Source organism: Channa argus, chromosome 5, assembly GCF_033026475.1.
Source record: "Channa argus isolate prfri chromosome 5, Channa argus male v1.0, whole genome shotgun sequence".
Lineage (NCBI taxonomy): Eukaryota > Metazoa > Chordata > Actinopteri > Anabantiformes > Channidae > Channa > Channa argus.
In genome coordinates, this window is record NC_090201.1 from 12,763,724 (window position 1) to 12,784,823 (window position 21,100).

General features: G+C 36.8%; 1 protein-coding gene across 4 annotated transcripts; it reads left to right on the forward strand.

Annotated features, from left to right (window-relative positions):
* Window positions 1-3,984: 3,984 nt before the first annotated feature.
* LOC137127362 (SPRY domain-containing protein 3-like) lies at window positions 3,985-21,080 on the forward strand. Of its 4 annotated transcripts, none has more exons than XM_067504246.1 (11): window positions 3,985-4,093; window positions 7,100-7,246; window positions 7,434-7,509; window positions 10,685-10,809; window positions 11,670-11,802; window positions 11,930-12,118; window positions 16,121-16,270; window positions 18,042-18,099; window positions 18,715-18,834; window positions 18,932-19,059; window positions 19,141-21,080. In XM_067504246.1, the coding sequence occupies exons 2-11, from the start codon at window positions 7,119-7,121 to the stop codon at window positions 19,273-19,275; spliced, it is 1,242 nt and encodes a 413-aa protein (XP_067360347.1). In that variant the 5' UTR covers window positions 3,985-4,093; window positions 7,100-7,118; the 3' UTR covers window positions 19,276-21,080. The 4 variants fall into 4 exon arrangements, with proteins under 4 accessions (XP_067360347.1, XP_067360348.1, XP_067360349.1 ...); XM_067504247.1 differs by lacking the exon at window positions 3,985-4,093 and adding an exon at window positions 4,140-4,284; XM_067504248.1 differs by lacking the exon at window positions 3,985-4,093 and adding an exon at window positions 5,152-5,219.
* The last annotated feature ends 20 nt before the right edge of the window (window positions 21,081-21,100 follow it).

The window sequence follows — 21,100 nt, forward strand, 5'->3', positions numbered from 1 at the left end:
CTAGTCAAGTAAACTAATTTGTGTTGATAGTGCAGTACTCGGATATAAGCAACTCCAGACTAAAAGCAAATGTAAAACCATCAGCAGTGATGCGAATTTCCAGGTACAGCAAGTCAATTCAAATACTGTATATAATCTAATTTTACAGTATTCCTAACTCAGTTAAGTGCCTCCATTTTATGTAATATTTTATTCCAATACATTTTATTTAAAATGTTATTAAATATTTAACTTTAAATATATTTAATATTTATGCAAATATTGAAATTTTTCCTCTACTGCAGGCGCCCGGCAGCTGCAATAGCTTATTTTTTGCAATTGTTTAATACTAAATTTACCTAAAATGAGTTTACTGCAATATTTGCGCTATGAAAAATAACGCAAATGTTGCTACAAAAATTTAGCTAATCTTATGTAGTTTGTGAAGGTTATATTGAGCTGATAACATTATACTTTTAGATTGGTTAAAAAAAACTAAATTAAAAAGTATACAAAAAACAGCAAAGCTTCATAAAATAAAAACGCATCATCATAATACCCTGAGCAAATATTTGGTTGCTTCCAACTTTTTCATCCTTGTTTTTGACATTATTGCTTTGCTTTAAATAGCAACCAATAAACAAACACTGCTCAGAGAGTCTGTGACTGCAGGGCTAAAGATTTATAAGAAATGGTCGACCCCGAGAGGGTGAAGGAGTGCCACTCAGAGGCTGGATGACTAAGACATTAATAGCCACAAGCAAATAGTCCCACCCTGTAAATTCCACTATGTGAGTCACAAAAACATTAAATTAAAAGACAGGATCTCAAGAATCTTACAGGGTGTCTTCTAACCTAATGTATCATTAATATCCAGTGCCCACTCAGATAATGTGTATGAGAACACAGTGTACACAACATAGTATTTCTCAGGGTTAAAGGGGATCTACAAGATACATGCATGCCAAAATACATTTGCATGTCTTAAAGATTACTCAAGTTCAGTAAAAGTAGACAGGCAGCTCTTTGGAAGACTACCGGATCAAGCAAAATTACAAAATACTGAGACGAATTTGTCAACCGCAAAAGAATCTGCCATAGCCTACCCTTTATTCCTTTAATATCTTTGGGTGTATTAAGCCTGAGAGTGATATTGATTTTTGTTGTTTTTTTGCATCAGTGTGTTATGCAATTTTTTTGCCAGACGCAAACATTCCCACTTCCATTCAATAAACATTTTGTTTTTTTTATGTTTTTTTATGCACTATATAATAAAATATATGGTACTATTAAAATGTTTTAATGATGAATTTATTAACTAAATAAGCACAAAAACGGACAAATTATTAATTTAAATACATTTTCATGGATGAAGAAATTCTCAAATTCCGGCATCTTCAGTGTTACAATTTGCTGCTTCATAGATTTTCTGTAATTTATAATCTAATTCATTCAGGTTTTACACTGTTTCTTGGAAAAACGTGAGAGTGGCATGTTCACATTCATTTTACAGTACCACTATGGAGGCATCTGATGAGCCCAAAATTAATTTTTCAGCATGACAGTGACCCCAAACATTCAGCCAGAAACATAAAGAACTTTATCTTTATCCACAACAAGAAGAGGAGTTTGGAAACAGATCTGGAGTCTGGGTCCCACCAAGCCCTGACCTCACATCAAGGCAAAGGATGGCACCTGCTGTGCTATACTTGCTTTGTGTAATGTAAATTGATAAACATAAACTATTCATTCATGCTTTAAAAACATTTTACTTTCAGTGGTTGAAACTTGTACACAGTACTGTGAACTCCTTGGATTGACCTATAACTTTATAATTGGTCAGAAAATATGATCTTCGTGTAAGTCACAAGTACAGACAAATAAAATGTGCTTAAGCTAAAAATAAACTTATGTCATTATTAAACACACCCATTAAATATTCACTGTATTGGAAACAGTAAGTGAACCCTTAGGCAGCAATAACATCTAATAATGTCTTCCTGTAGCTGCAGATCTCACCTGTACAATGCTCAAAGGGAAAATTGTACTATTCTAACTTACTGCTGGATCTCAGTGAATTTCTTTGTCTGATGTGAATAACTGAATTGAGGTCAAGAATCCGTACTGTGTTAAGGTCAGGGCTTTAAATGGACCTTTCAAAACTTGGATTTTCCTTGTAGATTTACTTTGATGTTAAGAGTCATTACTAAGCTACATCACCCAAATTCCAGGGAGCCTCAGCTGGCAGTCAACTGCACAAACATTGTCCCCCTGATATCCTTGGGAAATTATTGCAGAGACCATTATTGTCTCTGCAATAATGGTAAGCTGTCCAGAGGCAAAAAGGCAGTTCCATATCTCAATGCTCTTTTTTCTACAGTTTGTTTTTACACTATAATAAGTGCTGCATGTTCTTGCCAAACAATTTAGTCTAACATTTACAGCAATGAAAACTATGTGGGCGTATGATAAAACGCAGGGATTTGGTGAAGATGGAAAAGAGAAGAGGGCCCAAGAATGAGCCCTGTCGCACACCAATGGACAGGCAAAATAGATTTGCAAGATACATTAAAAGTTCATCCAGATACATTTTTTAATGATGGCTTCTATTCTCCAACAAGCACTGTCGTGAGACTTTTGGCAGCAGTGTTTTATTGGAGAACATTGGCCTCTCTGTGGTGTTCTGCCATGAGCACCATGCTCCATGCAAATTCCAGCATGATTAAATTACACTATAGTACACTTCACCTACAACATTCAAAACATTGATGAAAACAGCTCTGCAGTTTGACTCAGAGCAGTCTAGGGTGGGCTGGGCCAAGGGTACACAGCTACGCTCTGTACAATCCCTCACCGCCTCCAGACATGCTGACAGACTGCTCATGCTACACCTTCTGTTACTTTCTTTCATGTAGAATCTAAACTCAGACTTAAGTGATACAATAGCTACAACAAGAAGGGAATATTTACCACTCTAGTCTGAGAAACAGCTCTCACTTTGATAGCCTGGCCCTGGCCCTCAATTTCTTCCACTTTTTCACTCTTCCCCAGGTTCTTCTATTGCTGCTGATACCAAACATAAAAAGCATTTCAATAACAATAATCACACATTTTATTAAATCTATTGTAAAACTATTATTTTGAATATTTTAAAATGTGTTTGCATTAACATGAATGGCCTAAAACAATGATACCTTTCCACACCAGGTGAGATATTTCAACATAATGAAGCTCAATTAGTAGTAGGACAATTTAAAGTAAACACTGACCACCACACTAATAATGATGGCTGTTTGTACTATGTTTATAAGTCTGACAGTGGTTTACACTGGTTGCTCTGGAATTTGAAAGAGAATGTCCAGAGAACCAGTCCACTGATGTTGATGTTAATCAGCTCCAATGATTTGTTTAGTCAGAGCCTGTAATTTCTGCTTCACTTTTCACTTAGTTTTTTGCCAACATTTTGCTGTGTTTTTGGAGTCATCTGGGTTCACACCTCTAGGGAAAGTAGCTAGGGAATTTAATCATCATAACATAATTACTCTAACTGAGATAATTGTCTAAACTCTTTAAAATGGCTTTGTAGTAAGAGAGGACAGTGGTTTCCAGATGTGTTCCTGAACCCATGTAGTGATTTCCACTACAGACTGTTTGTTTTTAATGCAGTGCTGCCTGAAGGCCTGTAGATCATTCACATGAACAATTGGTTTTTAGCCTTGCCCTTCTGGATTCTTAATTTTTTTTAATATTATGTAATGTAGGTAATGAAATCCCTAAATTCTTTGCAATTTAACATTGAAGTCATTGTGATAAACCCCATCCCCACTTTTGAAAGATTTAGCTTCTCTAGGATGCTTTTTATACCCAATCTCAGTATACTCTTGAGTTATATTTTACACACCATCCCACACACACACACACACACACACACACACACACACACACACACACACACACACACACACACACGTTAATGACGCAGTGTTTCTACTCTCATGTGATTGGCTGAGAGGGCGGGACTTCCGACAGTGCAGGTCGGACGTAAAGTGACAGACTTCACCTCCTTAAAATTGGAAGAAAAACCGAAGGACGACGCTTTACAAGTTTGAAAACAGTAAGAAATCCAAATAAGACAAATGGGCTTTAAACCGTGTGGGCATATCCAGCGGTATAGTCATGTTTACTCGATTTTAGTAGCCGTACAGGACGATAATGTAAAGACACTGAAACCAGCTAGCCGGCCAACCAAGAACTGCCTGTAGTTTGGGAACTGTGGTGCTGCGTTGAATGGAAACTCGTAAATTGGTAATTCGTTAAGTTAACACGTTAAAAAGTAATAGGACAACGTATGTCGCTTAGTAGTTTACAGCACCAATACACATTTCAATGTAGAACCTCCATTATTTTATTCAGTTGTCTAAAGGTTCGCAACTCAGTTTTATGATTTCCTTCACTGTCCATGTCATAAGAGGAACAGACAAAATCTCAAGGCTTTCAACTGTACTGGCATATTTTACTCATACACCTCTTTATGGTGCTGTCGCTGTTACCGCAATGCACAGATTCACTAGATTTTTACTAAAAATAAACTCATTACTTATTACCTTATTAGAAATAAAAAGCCACCAGCACTTTAACAGTATATGCTAAATTTGACTGCCTACATAACTGCATAGGTGTGTCCAACTTAGTCAACCTTGCTTTTTCATAACCTATTACTTTGTAATAGTGAAAGCAGTAATGCCACTGTGTATAAGTATTCTGTTACAAGTTTTAGTCCGCATTCAGCATTTTACTTAAGTAAAAGTGAAAATATTAGAAAGAAGTAGTACCAAAAGTAACATATTACTGTACTTGATGTAACGTTGCTGTACTTGGTCCTTACTACTAAAATGCAATTTTTCAAAATAATGTATGCTGCTGTCCCTGAAGTTCAAATATATGTAGTAATGTAAATATAAAAGGTAAATCCTTAAGTAAGTCATTTTGCATTCTGTATTTTTTGAGATTAGTTGTTTAAGTATTCAGCAACTGCAGAATAATTTATCTGACCCAGAGATGCAGTATTTGATTTAAAGTACAGCATTATTTATTTATTTATTTTTCACATTACTTTTTTACGTGTGAAATGCTCCTTCTAGTTGCCAAAAAAACCCAAAAGAAATTCACTGCTTTTATTACATCCAGTCAACACCATCCCAGCTCTTGATGATTAGAAGCCACCACACAGTGAGCAAAAAGTAGGTGAAATATTTGCAATTTACTGGTTTCCTGCATCAATTGTTGAGGTACTGTGATCTGATCTTCATCAAAGTCATAAATATAAACAAACACAGTATTTCTCTACTGAAAAACAAAAACAAATCCCAAATCCTCATGATCTTTCATGTCTTTATGGAACACACCCATTAAACATACAAAGTGATGGTGGAAAAGTTATAATAATAATAATAATGATAATAATAATAATAATAATAATGATAATAATGATAATATTAATAATTATTTTATAAAGCACTTTATATATTTACGACAAATCTCAAAGTGCTACACAAGCAGATTAAAAGTAAGAATAAAATGTAAAAAACATGTCAGGCATAGAAACATATAAAACATAAAATAACATATTAAAAAGGTAACTTTTTACCACTTTAAAATGCTTTTCTGAACAGTTAATGAAACACTGGGCTTTAGAACTACCACGACATTTAAAAACAATTAAACAGTGTCAGTGTGGTATTCACAAGCAGCATCAGCTCACGTGAGCCATTTCTCCTAAAAAAAAGAGATCTCAGAAGACCGACAAACAAGAGTTGTTGATTTGCATGTACCTGTATTCTGTAAAATGAGATAGTCCAGGTACATGCAAATCAACAACTCTTGATTTTAGGTCTTCTGAGATCTCTTTTTTAGACATATTGTGTATAATTGGAGGTGATTTGAACTTGAACATTTGAACATACTCTTTGTAGAAAGGGCACCAAGACAAAGAACACTCTAAAGGTACAGAATGCTTAATGAATACAAAATAAATAAGGTAAAGATAAAGATAAAGAGGTCAGGCAGAGGCCAGACCTGAGAGGCTGTGAGATGTGTGTTAATAAAGTATTTCTGATTCTGAATGAACTCAAAATAGACATTCACACCAGATGTCCTAAGAATATGGCTGATCTCAAGCAGTTATTTATTAAATAATGGTGAAAACTCCTTCTGAACATCCTGCAGGTCTAATCCACAGATACAAGAAATGCTCACTTAAAGGTATTGTTGGCAAAAGTGTTTCAGCCAATTAATAAAAGGCTGTTTCCACCATCACTTTGTATTTTAATGGGTGTGTTCAATAAAGAAATGAAATGACGTAAAGAATGACATGAAATACTGAGTTTGTTGATGTTTGTAATTTTGGTGAAGATCAAATCACATTTGATGAAATTTGACATAGTTCACTTACTTTTCCTTGTCACTATTATTAAATTTGTAACATAAATCTGAGGCCTCTCTGGGTTAATCTATTCAGATTTAATTGAGCAGTTTCTTATTTTAGTATGTTCCAATACGGTATAAAATCGCTGAAAAACTGTTAAATTAACATTTCTTTCTTATGGGAATAACGCAAATGGGCGACTCACATTCATACCTCTTGGCAGCGTACAATCACTGTCCAGGCCTTTGCTTGTCTGTGGAATGTGGGATTAAACGTAAATGGAAAAACACAAACATACAAAGGAAGCATTTGGCCTGGTGAACAGTCCCAGGTCCTTTGTTGTTTTCAGACAGCTGTGGTAATCATGTCGTGGTCAGAGATGGGTGCTGCCCTTCTTTTACTGACTACATTTTCTCGCTATTTTGGCTTAAAGCTTTTAGGAATACACCAATATCGAATTGTTCTGACCATGATTGTTATGATGTGTGCATCAATAATAAATAATGATGACAAAACAATCACTAGCGTCTTTGAATATGCCATGTTGAATATGTCATATCAATTGTAGGGCATGATTTACATCCATGAATAGATGTGGAAAATGGAATTTGTCTTTAGGATAGTTACTTAATGTTAATTGGGGGATATTTTCTAATGCAGTAACTGATGTTTTTGTATTTGTTTTTTGTATTCTAGATTGTAATGATATCCAGACATGGATGACATAAACCTTCATTATCGATTTCTGAACTGGAGGAGGCGAATCAGAGAAATTCGTGAGGTGCGTGCAGTGAGATACAGGGAGCGGCTCAAAAGGATGCTTAGAGACGGAGACATACTCAGGTAACAGTGATGAGCAATGCCACTGTGAAAGTTCAACCTAAGGACATCTATTAGTCATGTACTTTATTTCCTGACTTCATGTTACAGCCTATCTTGTGCCTCCTGAGTAAATATCCTACTTTTATTGCCTTTGGTGGAAATTATTATTATGTTAATATTTTTGCTTTTATTTTTAAACTCTTTGTAGATATCATGGAAATTCAGATGAAGTGGGCTGTTTTGTAGCGGCGAGGCCGCTGTCAAGAAGAAATCATTATTTTGAAGTAAGAGTTGATTATTACCTCTCAGTTCATGATTCAGCATAAGACAATTACATTTATTAGAGCACTTAGATATGAAAGGTGTTCAGCTTCACATATTATTTACATAAAACATTTTCAGCTCAATCACTTGACTCTGCATCATGAAAAATGAACATTTGTTAGCCCGAGTCTCTTTGAAAATGAGGGCCAAAACCACAATTTTGACTGGATCAGTTGGATCTTTTTTTGTTTCCTACAAGGTGCAACTGCTTCATTATTATTTCCTTTGTACTATCTGTCAAAACAGTACAACATAAAACACAGAGTGTTAAGTTTATTGTGTAAGTACATATTGTTTTGGTAATGTAGGACTCATTCATTCTGTGAGGTGAGAGGAGACTTGGCAAGCCATTGTGTCTGACTGTTGACCTTCATCTTCTTGAGCCAGAATGAAAAAAGAAGTCATGACACCTCCTGGGAAGAGCACAGATCATCCTGACGTGGTTGCTAATTTATCAAGTCATATATGCCAAAATCATTTACTCCAAAACCAGAAGCAGTTTCAGCAAATAAGTCCCAGGCACAATTAATATTAATGGCTTTCGGCTTGTCCCTTCAGGGGTCGGCACGTTGATTTGGCAAGAGTTTTTACGTCGCATGCCCTTCCTGCTGCAACCGGCAGCAAGGTTGCCCTTGGTGGCTGGGCGGGGCCACGTCTGGTGGGGTGGGAATCGAGCCTGCTGCCTTCTGCATCCCAACCCAATTATCTACCACTGAGCTACCAGCCCCCCCAGGCACAAAATATTTGAAATATAAATATTTTTAATTGACACAGAATTCCCTCTGCATGCTGAACTTCTAATTTTTCATCTTCCAGAAACAGCCTCAGTAAAGTAGTCACTAGGATCCCATTTTGTGTTTTTTCTGCCAAGTTGATGCTAGAGACTGCTGATTCACCTCAGCCAACATGTCAGAGTCCTGTACTCCTCAGTTACTGTTGCTACAACTGTCAGCCTACCATCTCATACCAACATGGTATGACCGCAGTTCACAATAAATCGTGGCAGATTTATAACGCAATAATATGAGTAAATATGTCTTTGATTACAGACGCACCATCACAGGCAGATGTTAACAGCTGCACTTTTCTATTTATGAAAGCTTACACTTAAGCTCCACGGTTTGGTCCAACACTGTTTCGTGCTGACTTTTTAGCTGACTTGTTTTTAAAATAACTGCTGTTAGTTAACTAACTGCATCACATGCAGATGCAGTACACTTCAGTTTCAGTGGTGCTTTTCTTTCAGAATGTGTTACTTTTCTACTCCTGACAGATTGGTTTCACATATCTAAAAATGTATGCGCATTTCAAACCACATGCGTTTTTTTAACAGTTCTTGGTAATATAGACACTAAAGTTCATATCTCAGGACAGTGACTGTTTCTTAGAATAAACCGTGTTCAAACGTGCCTAACATACACATCCTGTGCTGGTCTACTGTGAAACAGTAACTAAACCTCTCAGACTTGCATGTGCTTCATCCTTCTGACTCACTCTCTGGAAGTTACCGCGATTGTGGTTAGAAAAAGATTTGCGTAAATGGGCATTGAAATGGAATTATTGAATAATAGTTAAGTGAAAGCCGCTTGTTGATCTAATGGTGTATCGCATGGGTCCTCTGTATATTTTACAGTGACACAGAAAAAGGGGATCTAATTTCTCTCACCCCCAGGAGACAAATGCTGAGGTCATGGGAGAGAAGAATTTCCTCTATCCTTTGCTCTGGATTTGCAGCAGTGCTCTAGTGGAGACTGTTCATGTAGGGATCCCCAGGGATAATGTCATATGGCCACTATTTAGTTATGGAAACAATGGTGCTGGTTGGTGTTTTGACTTTGAACCATTATGTAAACTATGTAGTTTCAGGTTGGTTTGGAAATTCAATGAAGCGAAAGAGAAGTTTCAACCCCAAAGTGAAAAACAACACAAGGGCTTGAACATGTTGAGAAAGTGAAAAACAACACAAGGGCTTGAACATGTTGAGGTGGAGCCTATGAGCCTAAGTTTTTCCTGTAAATATACCAAGAGCAGGTCACTGGACATTTAAGATCTGGGATGATGGGGATGACTGTGGTAATCATATTTCATAAATTATTTTTTTTTCTGTCTGTACAGACCATACCGTACTGTAGAGTAAACTGCTGGAGAGATAAATATTATCAACAAGGGTTCAAGGGTAAAGCAAGAGTTTTGTTCTTACACACATAACTGTGAAAGCACATGTTTTGATAATGCTGACTGTCATATTGAATGTCATCTTAGATTTTAAAATGTGTATAAATATTACTTGAAAGGAAGTTCATATAAGCAGAGTGAGAGAGGGTGAAAATAGTATAAATAGTGTAAGATGTTGCCTGTCATAGAGAAAGTCCTTCACTGCTTGTGGAAAATACATATGTTTTTATTGTGACACTTCCATAGCCAGGAGAAGACAGGAGGGCTGTGGAAGCACTAGCTGGGCTCCCTGCTTTGGCAGGGAGTGCCTCTGGTCTCACTGAGGAAATGAGATGCTCAGCTGATGGATCAGAAAAGCCATTTGTAGCCTAGCCAGGTTATCAACCTGTACACGTCAGATGATAGCCTGTTGCATTTGCGACCTCATGCCTTGCAGGCACTGGTAAAAAGGTACCTGGGAGGAGCTCTGGTCAAAGGTAGTTAGGACTAAGTGAATCAACCTACCAGAGCCAATTATCATTGTAATGTGAGGACTGTGTAACACCTTATAAATCCAAAACATTAAATATATATATATATATCTATATCTATATCTCCCCTTCACCCTGACCGTCCCTCTCTCCTATGCCTCCTATTCCTCACAGTTTGCCCCGGTTACACAGCCTCCCACACGTAATGAGTCGTTGATCTCACAGCTTTTTTTCCAATTCTAGGTTAGCATTTAAAGATGTGCCAGAGAAAGGAAAAAATGGCTCTTCACTTTGTTAAGAATAAATATTAATACTTACAGCTTCTGGCAGTGCCCAGGTTTTGCCAATATCTTGTTGTTTGAAGTGAGATGAAAATACATTTGTGTGAATATAAAATAAATGGTTTTGTCACATGGAAGGATATTTTACATTGTAACGATAATTCTTTTCTTGCTCCTTTGTAATTAAGATACATCTGTGTTGTTTGCAGGTGACCATCCTCGACACAGGAGTAAGGGGTATGATAGCTGTTGGTTTGGTGCCTCAGTCGTATAAATTAGACCATCAGCCAGGCTGGCTCCCACATTCTGTGGCTTTTCATGCAGATGATGGCAAGTATGTGAAACTGATCATTTCATTTGTATATAACAACATGTTCTAAGGATACATGAGCTCTGATATAACTTACTGCTGTACATGTTATATTCGTTTCACATAACTGAACCTTTGCTTATATTTTAAGTAGTCTTTGCTCTTGATACACACTGAGGAACTAAAATCAGAATACTTTTTTCTTTTCCAGTATAAAAAATTCAGTTGAATGAATCTGGGGAGGTGTAACAGAGAATTTCCTGGTTTTATTAGGAATAAACTGTAGACTAATGTTAATTCATACAAACTGTTGCACTTCCCCTAAAACACTAACACAGTTCTGATGGGAACCATGAGCATAAGGCAATAATCTCTGTATTGCAAGGAAATTAGATATAAAAGGCATTCGATCTAATTATAATTGTGTTTTTTATTACCACATGGATTGGACTAATTACTTTGTTATCTATTCATTAGAGTGTTGACAGGAGACATATGGGAGGAAATGATGTTATAAACATGCAGAAAAGGTCTATATCTGGATTCAAACAATTCACATTTTGGTTCATGCTACAGCATCTTAAACCCCCTGTGTCCTGTATTGAAAATCTGGAGTTTCTGTAAAGTGTTTTGAAATTCAGTAATAGAAAAATCTGCTTTAGGAGACAAGGCAATTGTCAGTACAGACAGCAGGTCAAATAAACATTTGCAGTATGGTTAGATTAGATTTTTTATTATTTGGAAAGAATTACAGCATGGCAGATAATTCAGATAAGCTGCTGATTATGTGCATTTTTTTCCTTTACATTCTACTCTGATGGTTTTTCTATGAACATCTGCAAAATATGAAAATCAATAATCTTAACATTACTATCTTTCCACAGGCTGTATAACGGCAATACTATAGGGCAGCAGTTTGGTCCAAAATGCTGTAGAGGTGACAAAGTTGGCTGTGGAATATCTGCGGATGCTGACGATGGTCAGTTAACTGTCTTTTTTACCAAGAATGGTAAAGAAGTAAGTACTTCATTACGTGTGTATTACTACGCACCATGTTCAACCAGTATAAATTCATAAACAAATTTGTCTTGTTTTATTAATTTTACACTTATCTTAACAGTATTGTTTGTGATTGTGTGTTAAGGTTGGCAGTGTGGAAGTCCCAGCATCTCCTGATGCTCTCTACCCGGCTGTGGGAATGCATTCTTTAGGGGAAGAAGTGCTGCTGGACCTGAATGCAGAATGGGGGATGGAGGAGGATGATGGACAGATGATAGTGGACAGTCATGAAGAGGACTGGGCCCGTCTCCATGACATCAAGGTGACTGGGACGGTAAGTCTCCACACTTTGGTCTTTGGTTGTCGTCCACCTCTGATCTCTGTTTGAGGCTCTACACTAGAATCTCCAACAAACGGCTAACAGCCACTGTAGTTGCATTGTGCGTAAAATAGGTGCCATGTTTTGAAAAAGAAAAATAATTATGGCTCTGATTTTGCTGCAGTGATTTTTGATTATTTTAAACTGTTTTGTGTGATGTTAAAGGAGTGCAGCGGTAAATCAGTGGAGTTCTCTTTTGATCAAGACTTTATGAGAACCCATTAGATCATACATAACACTAGGTGTTTGTCTACTGACACTCAGCTTTGCTGTCAGTCTCTCAGTTGGTGTTATCAAAAACTCTTGGTCTTTAAATATAACAGGAATCTATAAAAACATCAAACCTGACCAAAAACATATTATCAGTGTCTCTATATGGAATTAGTGGATGTGTGTCATATCCACAATCAGAAAAAAAATCCATATCAATAAGGCAAAGTTCCAACTTGTAATTCTTAAACCCAGTCGATAAAGAAAATAAGACATAAATATTAGCTGTTGCTAAGCACAAAATAGAGGGGTAGAGATAGAGATTTTCTTAGAGGTGCTCATTGACCTCGTCTCTCTCTCTATCTGCTCTGGTCTCCGCCCTTCCCTCTGACAGCAGGGCTGCAGTGTTTGTGTCTGAGTCAGGCATTAATACGCACAAAACCTGAATTGAAAGAGGATGGGAGGAGCTGAAAAGCCCTCAGGCACAAGCAAGTATCCTACATGCCACCCCCACATTTATTTATCATTCTCTTCTTCAAATCTGGCCCTGTACTGTCAGAATGCAGGACCCACAAATCAAAGTCTGAACACTCTGCAACTCATCAATTATACATATGCAGATCTTAAATCTTCATGAAAGCTGTCAGAAAACAAAACATTCCAATAACAAAGAAAAAGTGGTTTTCTATAAGATTTGAGGGATAAACCAGTTCAAAAATCAAGTTAGCATTGATTTTGATGTTTTGCTGTAATTTGTGATAGTTTAAAGTATCAATTTTATACACAATTCCTAGTGTTTTGGTGTCTTTATCTACATCAGCCTAACTGGCAGTTGTGTGTGTGTGTGTGTGTGTGTGTGTGTGTTTTTAATTTATCCAAACAATATCTTCGAGTGTTAATCTTTTGTAATTTGCTGAGACTTGTGTGATTGCGTGCTAGGTCAGGCATTTGGACACAGATTTAAAATGTTGACATGCAGGTGTGTTATGCACTTATCTTTATTAAAACACAAGAAATCCAATATTGTCTACAAATACGGTGAAACTAGCACAGCAGTCTACACAGTGGTGAGTGATTTACAGTCGTCACCCAGATGAAGTTAGTTGCAGTTACAGGGCACAGCGTAGCAGCTGTTTGCCTCTAGAGGTTATGATTACATACTAACAAGAAAGAGAAGGCGTAGAAGGAGACACACATTCCCAGAAGATGAATCTGCAAAACTTTACAACACAGACTTAAATGTAGGAAATTTACACCAATCAGACACAACATTAACAATGGTGGTCTTAATAATGTCATGGAGGACATAAGTTGCCATGACCACTCTGAGCAGTCTGCAGATACACAGTCCCATACATAGAAAATGTGATACACTGTGTGCAGAGGTGGTAGAAGTACATAAATTCAATACTCAAGTAAAAGTGCAAGTATTGGTCTAAAACAATTCTCCACTACAAGTACCAAATCGAATCTTTTGCTCAAGCAAAAGTACTAAGCACCTGTAGATAATATAGATTTTCCTTAAAGTACAAATGTAAAATTACACCACTGAGAAATTGTATTTAAACAATATTGATTATGGTAATTATAGCAAAACACGCACAGTAATTAATAAAATAAAACAGTGGTCAAAGATTACTGTTAGTAAAGGTGGAGAGGATTTTCCCGACTGTATGTGCTGACCGGGGGTAAGCCATATCAGCATTTATTGGTTCATAATATTAATTATAAAAACGACACTATATCTTATTTTAAAACAACCGGGTGGTTTAATTGTTGCGGCTGATTGGTGTAGGCTTGTAACTAATTTCATCTGGGTGACGGTTGTAAATCACTTACTACTGCTGAGCCAGTTACAGTTTATTTGTAGACAATATTGGATTTCTTGTGTCCCAATAAAGATGAGTGTATAACATACCTGTAAGTCAACATTTTACATCTGTGTCCAAATGCCTGAATTAGCATGGCAACTAACACTTGAAGATATTGTTTGCATAAAATGGGGAGAAAACTAAATTGCAAATTAGGCTCATGTAGATAATGAAGCCCAGACACCAGGAAGCATAGACAAAATTGACACAAACCATCTTCTGTCTTGGAGTGGCTGTATGTGAATGTGTTTCTTCATATGTATATTTAACATGTTAGAATTGCTGACAGGTGTTGGATTTAATGCACGTGTATTGGTCTGTTCTTGAAATCCCTTGCAGCCTGTGGTGGTGTTGCTGCAACTTACATCAACCAGGCAAATTAGCAACTATGTTAGCAGTAAGATATTGGGCAGAGCAGCCTAGACACTTACAATACAATAATGTTTTGTTTTCACTGATATTGTTATCTTCAGTTGGTCAAATTATAGACTTTGTGTTACATCTACTTCTAATCACTTTTGGGAAGATCACCTTAGAAAGGAATCAATTGTTCTCGTGATTTTATCTGCTGCAGATAGTAAAAAACATTATGCCCTGCACTATTTTTCCCAGAAAGGATGGATTACATGATGTTGCAAACTATTTGGTTATCTCGTCATAGTGTAAGTTTGAATAAAACATACTCACTCAACTTGTTTGATTTTATTCCATCCCAACCTGAGAAGCAAAAAGCAGCTGCAGAAAAACTAGACATCCAAGCATTAAAACATGGTGTACAGTGTGGGGGGACTGGGTAGATTTTGCCCAGTCTGGCTGACACGCCTTTAACCACCTGCTTAAAATGAGGTAGCGTTTCAGTTAATCTATACAAATGACTAAAGACGTGATGAACAGATTATTTTGAAAGGAAAATTAAATACGGGGAGTAGTTAATGCCTTCTTAACTCATGCATACTATTTGAGCATTTCAGATATAGTAAGCTTACATACACTGGTATCCACATGTAATTCTAGATGTAGCTATAGCAGCATAATACCTCTGGGTCTATTGAATTTTACTATCTTTACTACGAAACGTCTCTCAGGAGCTGAGAAGAACTGCAGAGCTTGATGATATTTGTCAATTGGTTTGTCACTACTAGGAAGCTTTCACATTAGACAAGTCATTCAACCTGTTAAAAGTATTTATTAATGCAGCTAGAATTCTTAATATCAATATTAGACATTTTGTCCTTTAAAATTATTTACTCAGTTCAAAATTCTCCTTCCATTATTGACAGTAACCTTGAAAGCACAATCATAAAAATAAAGATAGACCCCACAGCATATTGCCTAATGCTGTGTTAAATTGTCTTCTTTGTGTTTTAGATTTTATGGTCATACTAGGAAAGGACGCCTTCACTGGTTTTGAATTAGCTTCTTTTAGTTGTAGTTTGGTACATGTACATGTACACAAATGCCATTAAATTTCCCTTTGACATTCCTATATTAATATATCTCTCTACGTCTAGCTGAAAAATGCCTCCAGATGACATCACTTGGAGGAACCTTCATTTCTGATTGTGTCATCTCATCACTCATACTATGGAGTTTGTAATTATGGTCAACCTTCTTTTCCAGAGCTTCTCCAGATGACATCGTCTGAACTCATCTAATGATGAAAAACTCCTCCGGGTGATGTCATCTGAAGGAATTTTCCAGCTAGAGTCAGAGAAATATTTTGATACAGGGAAGTCAGAGAGGAGTTTAAAGGCATTAATGGACATTTATACCCTAAACTAAAGTCATAGAAAGCAAGTTGAAAATTGGTGAAGTCGCCCTTTAATGCAGTCCCTGTGAACTGTCATAACCTGTATGTTTGTGTATGTTTCGTCAGCTGCTGGAGTACACAGGGAAGGGGAAGAGCATCATGGATGTGGGCTTGGCTCAGGCTCGTCGACCTCTTAACACACGCTTCCACTACTATGAACTAGAAATCACAGATGCTGGGGAGAAGTGTTACATTGCCCTGGGGCTGGCACGCAGGGTAAAATCCATCTCATTTTCTGATCATAATGATCACTTGTCATTAACATGGATGCACAGTGTTCCTTTCTCTACACTCTGTTCTTATTTGTTGGTAAAGATAACTTCTCTTTCCCCCCTCTAACACCTTGATATCCCTTGCACTTATATGCCCCACCTGCTCTCACAGTTTCCAGTCTGAGTGATGGATGACCGAAAGTGGAAAAGCTAACAACAGAATAAATATTGTCTCATTTTACCCTCATGTCTGGTTTTCCATAGAACGCAGGTTTTTCCAGTTATATGCTAATCTATCATGTTAACTGAAATACAGCAGGAAAGTATGTGAAATAACATATGAAAACATCTGATTTTTGTAATTATATATGTTTATTTTGTTTTCTCTTTCCATACACGTACACTACACATGACAAGAATACATAAAAAAGAATCAAAGTATGGTAAAGTTCCTCAGGCTAGTCAATTATAGATTGATATCCTAATTAATTTGTTCAGATCTGTGGTATTTAATCACAAATAATGACAAGCCATGTTTCATATTTTGGAAATAAGTTGGTCTGAGAGAAGACTGAATGTTTACACATCAAAGACACAACCAGTTGCCTTTGGCCTTGCATGAAATCATGATGAACTCATCATTTCCATCCCATGATGTTTAATATAAATAAATCAGGGCAACAATTGCTGTCGATGCAGTCAGCGCGTCATTTAAGTGACAGGTACAAAATGAAGTATGGGTCAGATGTTGTTTCTTTCTACTGTGGTTGCATTCACAGCCTAGAAGGTGGTGATCACTGTTGAGCTCACCCTTGACTTTAAGCTCCCCCTGACTCCTGTGTCTTTACTTACTGTGCGTGGGCATGTTATGCCCCTGGGTTAAGACAGCATGGAGAATAGAGCTCTGTCATTTCAATGATTGTTTGTCAGGAATTGTTTTTCACAGGGTGTCTGTGGTTTAGTTAAGCGTTATAAATCCATCAAATGGTCATTCTTCAGGTTTTCTTCCTTTCCTCGTCATCTCCTGCAAGACGTCTCAGTTTGCTGATGGGAAGCATTATCTTTTGCTACAATAATCAAAGCAAAAGTCCTTTCTATTACTCAACATACCCAACAGTTACTAGATGCTCAGTTGTTCCTTAAGATGGATAAAGGGGAAATTGTTGATGATGCAGCCCTTTTCTCTTGTGTTGTTGCAAGGAAAGTCATAACATAAGTTTTTTACACAGTTGTCTGTTCCTGTCATGCTTCCAGTTTTCTTTCCTTGTGCTATGGTTAGCATCACAGAAGTACTCTGCTTATACCTCTTAGTACAAATGCATCCTATTCTGTAGGAAATCCAATTCAAGAATCCCCTCCTGTGTAGAAGATAGCCTTAGTCAAGAGATGATTTTGCTTTGTGAAAGATTAATTTGATTGGACTACTCATCTTTTCTAAAAATATATCTTTGAGTGTCTAAAGATTAAAAATATACTACAGGAAGGAAACACACAAAAGTGTGTTGAATAGCTGAGCTTGTGCATTAGAAGAGGTTTAACACAAAGGTCATGGTAGATGTTAGAGCAACGGCGGTAACAAACTCCTTTAATTCAGAAAGGCTTCATTGACTTGAGATATTATTATAATTATCAGTATCGACTGAATCCAATGAAATAAAACAATGTGGACACATAAGTTTGGTTCACTGTACCTGATGACATCTAGTTAGTTAGTTAGAAAATCACCTGTATTTCTTGTCTCCTAAGATGTTTTTCCTTTCTCTTTTGATTTACAGGACTACCCTAAAAACAGACATCCAGGTTGGAGCAGAGGGTCCATAGCCTATCATGCAGGTGAGGGTAGGCTGATCATGATGATCTGTCACTGTGTAAACATTGGACTTCAAATAAGATTATGGGCATCGTTAGTGTCTTATTATTTTTTGAAGTGTGCATATGTTTTTGTGTCATAAATAGTTACTGTTAATGCCATTTGTGTTTGTTGAATCAGCAGATAGTAAAGAATATGTCATTATTATGAATTAATAATAATTATAATTTATTTCTGTGTAGCTTATTTTTTTATTTCACCACTCAAAGTAGTTCCTAATAAATGTACAGGTCTTTTATTGCAAATTAACAGTTGATGCATGTTCTCACCTGTGTTTGTGGGTTTCCTCTGGTTGCTCTGGTTTCCTCCCACAGTCCAAATAATGCAGTTCAAGTGAACAGGAAACTCTGACTTGACTGTAATGTAGTGGGAGTTTGTTTGTCTGTCTACACAACCAATGTGTGTTGGCTGAACAGGATCAGAGGTTTTGAAAATAAATGGATGGATTGTTTTTTGCTGCTCAACCAAACAAAAAGATTTACATAAATGTTGACAGATGATGTTTTGAGTTTGAAAGTTGAATCTTTTTCTTTTGTATCTCACATAAAGCACTAATTAGCGACCTTTTTTCCTCGTAGATGATGGAAAGTTGTTCCAGGGCAGTGGGGTCGGGGACCCATTTGGACCACGCTGTTTTGAAGGGGACATTATGGGCTGTGGGATCATGTTTCCACGTGACTTTAACCTTGATGGTGGAGGTGGAAATTGTTACATTGTTTTCCTTCAGTTTTCCCTGTTTTTTTTAACACACTGTGCCTTGTCAGATGGTGCAAGCTCTAATTATGTTTCTTTCAGATGATGTAGAAGACTGGGACCTTGATGAGTTTCCAAAGCCTGGTGAGGTGCAGAATGAGTTGTATGCAAACAACGAAGACGAGGTGGAGGAGGATGAGGGAGAAAATTTGGAGGGGAGGAAGGTCACGGTGAGATGCAGTCAAAATCTAGGAAAATAAAAACCAGTGCAAACATTCATATAATCTCTTCGCTGCCTTTTGTTTGAACAGGTGTTCTTCACTCGAAATGGAAAAGTTGTGGGCCGGAGGGAAGTGGCTTTACCGGTAGAAGGCTTCTACCCCACTATTGGCATGATGAGCACTGGGGAGAAAGTCAGAGTGGACCTGCACCCACTCAGTGGCTGAGCACGGTGGAGTAAATGAAAACTGAGAGGTCAAACAAGAGAAAATGGCAGTGACGGAGGCTGTGGTACATTATTCAGTCCCCTCCAGGATTTCCCGGAAATTTTTGTGATTGTTGCAGCCCAAAATAGCCTTATTTTGTGACAATATTTCTTTAGAAAATTGTGATGCATGTTGTGTTGCAATGACTTTCAGATGTTTTAAATGGCAAAGTCGTGTAGAACTGACTTGGGGGTGGGTTGAATTAACTGTTGCACACACAACATTGCAAGGTCCTGGAGGGACTGATTTTGGAAACTGGACAATAAATATGTCCTTCTAAACAGACTCCAAGGTGTTACTTGAAAGTTGCTTCAGTGTTAAAGGTCACTGTGGCTCCTTTATGCTGTAAGAGTAAATTAACATGCTGGCATAAGTTTTTGTTAAGAATTATCAAAATAATGTATGTCAATCTTACATACTGTATGTGCCTATAATGGTTTTATACTGTAAATTAGTTAAACCAGCCAGAGATGTTTAAGGGTAAAACACTATTTTTTATAATGTTTATGGTCCATAGTTAAAAAATTGCCAAAAAAAGGATTTTACCAGAATAATGAATGTAAAAATCCAGGTAGAAAAGGCCCTAGCTAACAAATAAATTCCATTTGTTTTAACAGAAGGAACATTATCTGCAATAATATTTTTCAGGAAAGGTGTAGCACCACAGACAAAGCCTGCAGCCATGGAGTGCTCATTAGCAGAGGTCTGCTGTGCTTGGTCCTATTGATGGTGTAGTGCTGACACTCAGTGGTAAGAGTGAAAAGTCTTGCAAAATCATGCCTCAGCCAAACTTTAATGCACCAAATAAACACAATAAAGTGAGTTTTCTATGTGAAGCGAAATCAGTAAAAGTATCTTTGTTGCTCTGTACAAGCGGGGGTGCTTGTTCTGACATAAAAAAAATCCATAGTTATTATTGGATACTTCATAGCAATTTTGCAAGCTACATTTATTGAAATGTATGGGCTAATAATGTGTAATAACAATAGAAAAAAAATAAATGCATCACAAATATTGTTGACAATGCCATAAGAACATATGAAGGTATTATTTGTGATAAATATCTGAAAGATGTTACGTTAAAACCAAAACCATGTCAGAAGAAGAACCCCAAACTTATTTAGACTGACATTTACTGTAGGGTCAGTATAAGCTTCGTTATTTGTCTCTTGTAAATTGTTTTCTCATTTTTTTCCTCAACAGAAATCGAACTAATGCTTTATATATTCTTTAAAGCTTTAGTATGTAACATGTTTTAAATTTTTTTAGTGGAGATAAGATCCATAATTTGCCTTAATGTGGAGAAGTGTCATCTCATCTGTCCAAGAAAAGTCAAACTCTGTGTGTCACATGCTAAACTGAAATGCTGCCTTGTGCATATCTGTAACACACCACAGTCTTTGACACAGTCAGCATTTTACACACTAAGTGGATTGATTTTGAGTCTCATGTTACAACTAGCTTGATCCCCAAAAATTGCGTACTTTAGCTTTAACTATGTAGCTTATCATTTGCCTGACACACATACACAAACAACAACCAAAAAAGCCCCCATTGTGGTTATGAAAGGGATACAAAATGTATTGATATCCTTTTCTTCTGAATGGGAAATCAGAGCTTACATGAGTCGGAGAGGTTGGAACTTTTTGGTAAATTTAACATGAATGAAAAAAAAAAAACATGAATCTAATAGCAGTAAATAATTTTAGATAATTCTAAACTTGAATACGAGTTGTTTCAGTTGGAGAAATCATGAAGAACAATTTTCTTGAGTATGAAAATGTCA

Bases quoted from the DNA above. Each gene is read 5' to 3' on its own strand.
- LOC137127362 (XM_067504246.1), top strand. From the start codon at position 7,119: ATGGATGACATAAACCTTCATTATCGATTTCTGAACTGGAGGAGGCGA. The intron at 10,810-11,669 runs GTATGTGAAACT...ATCTTTCCACAG, and splicing joins TTTCATGCAGATGATGGCAA to GCTGTATAACGGCAATACTA. The intron at 11,803-11,929 runs GTAAGTACTTCA...TTGTGTGTTAAG, and splicing joins TTACCAAGAATGGTAAAGAA to GTTGGCAGTGTGGAAGTCCC.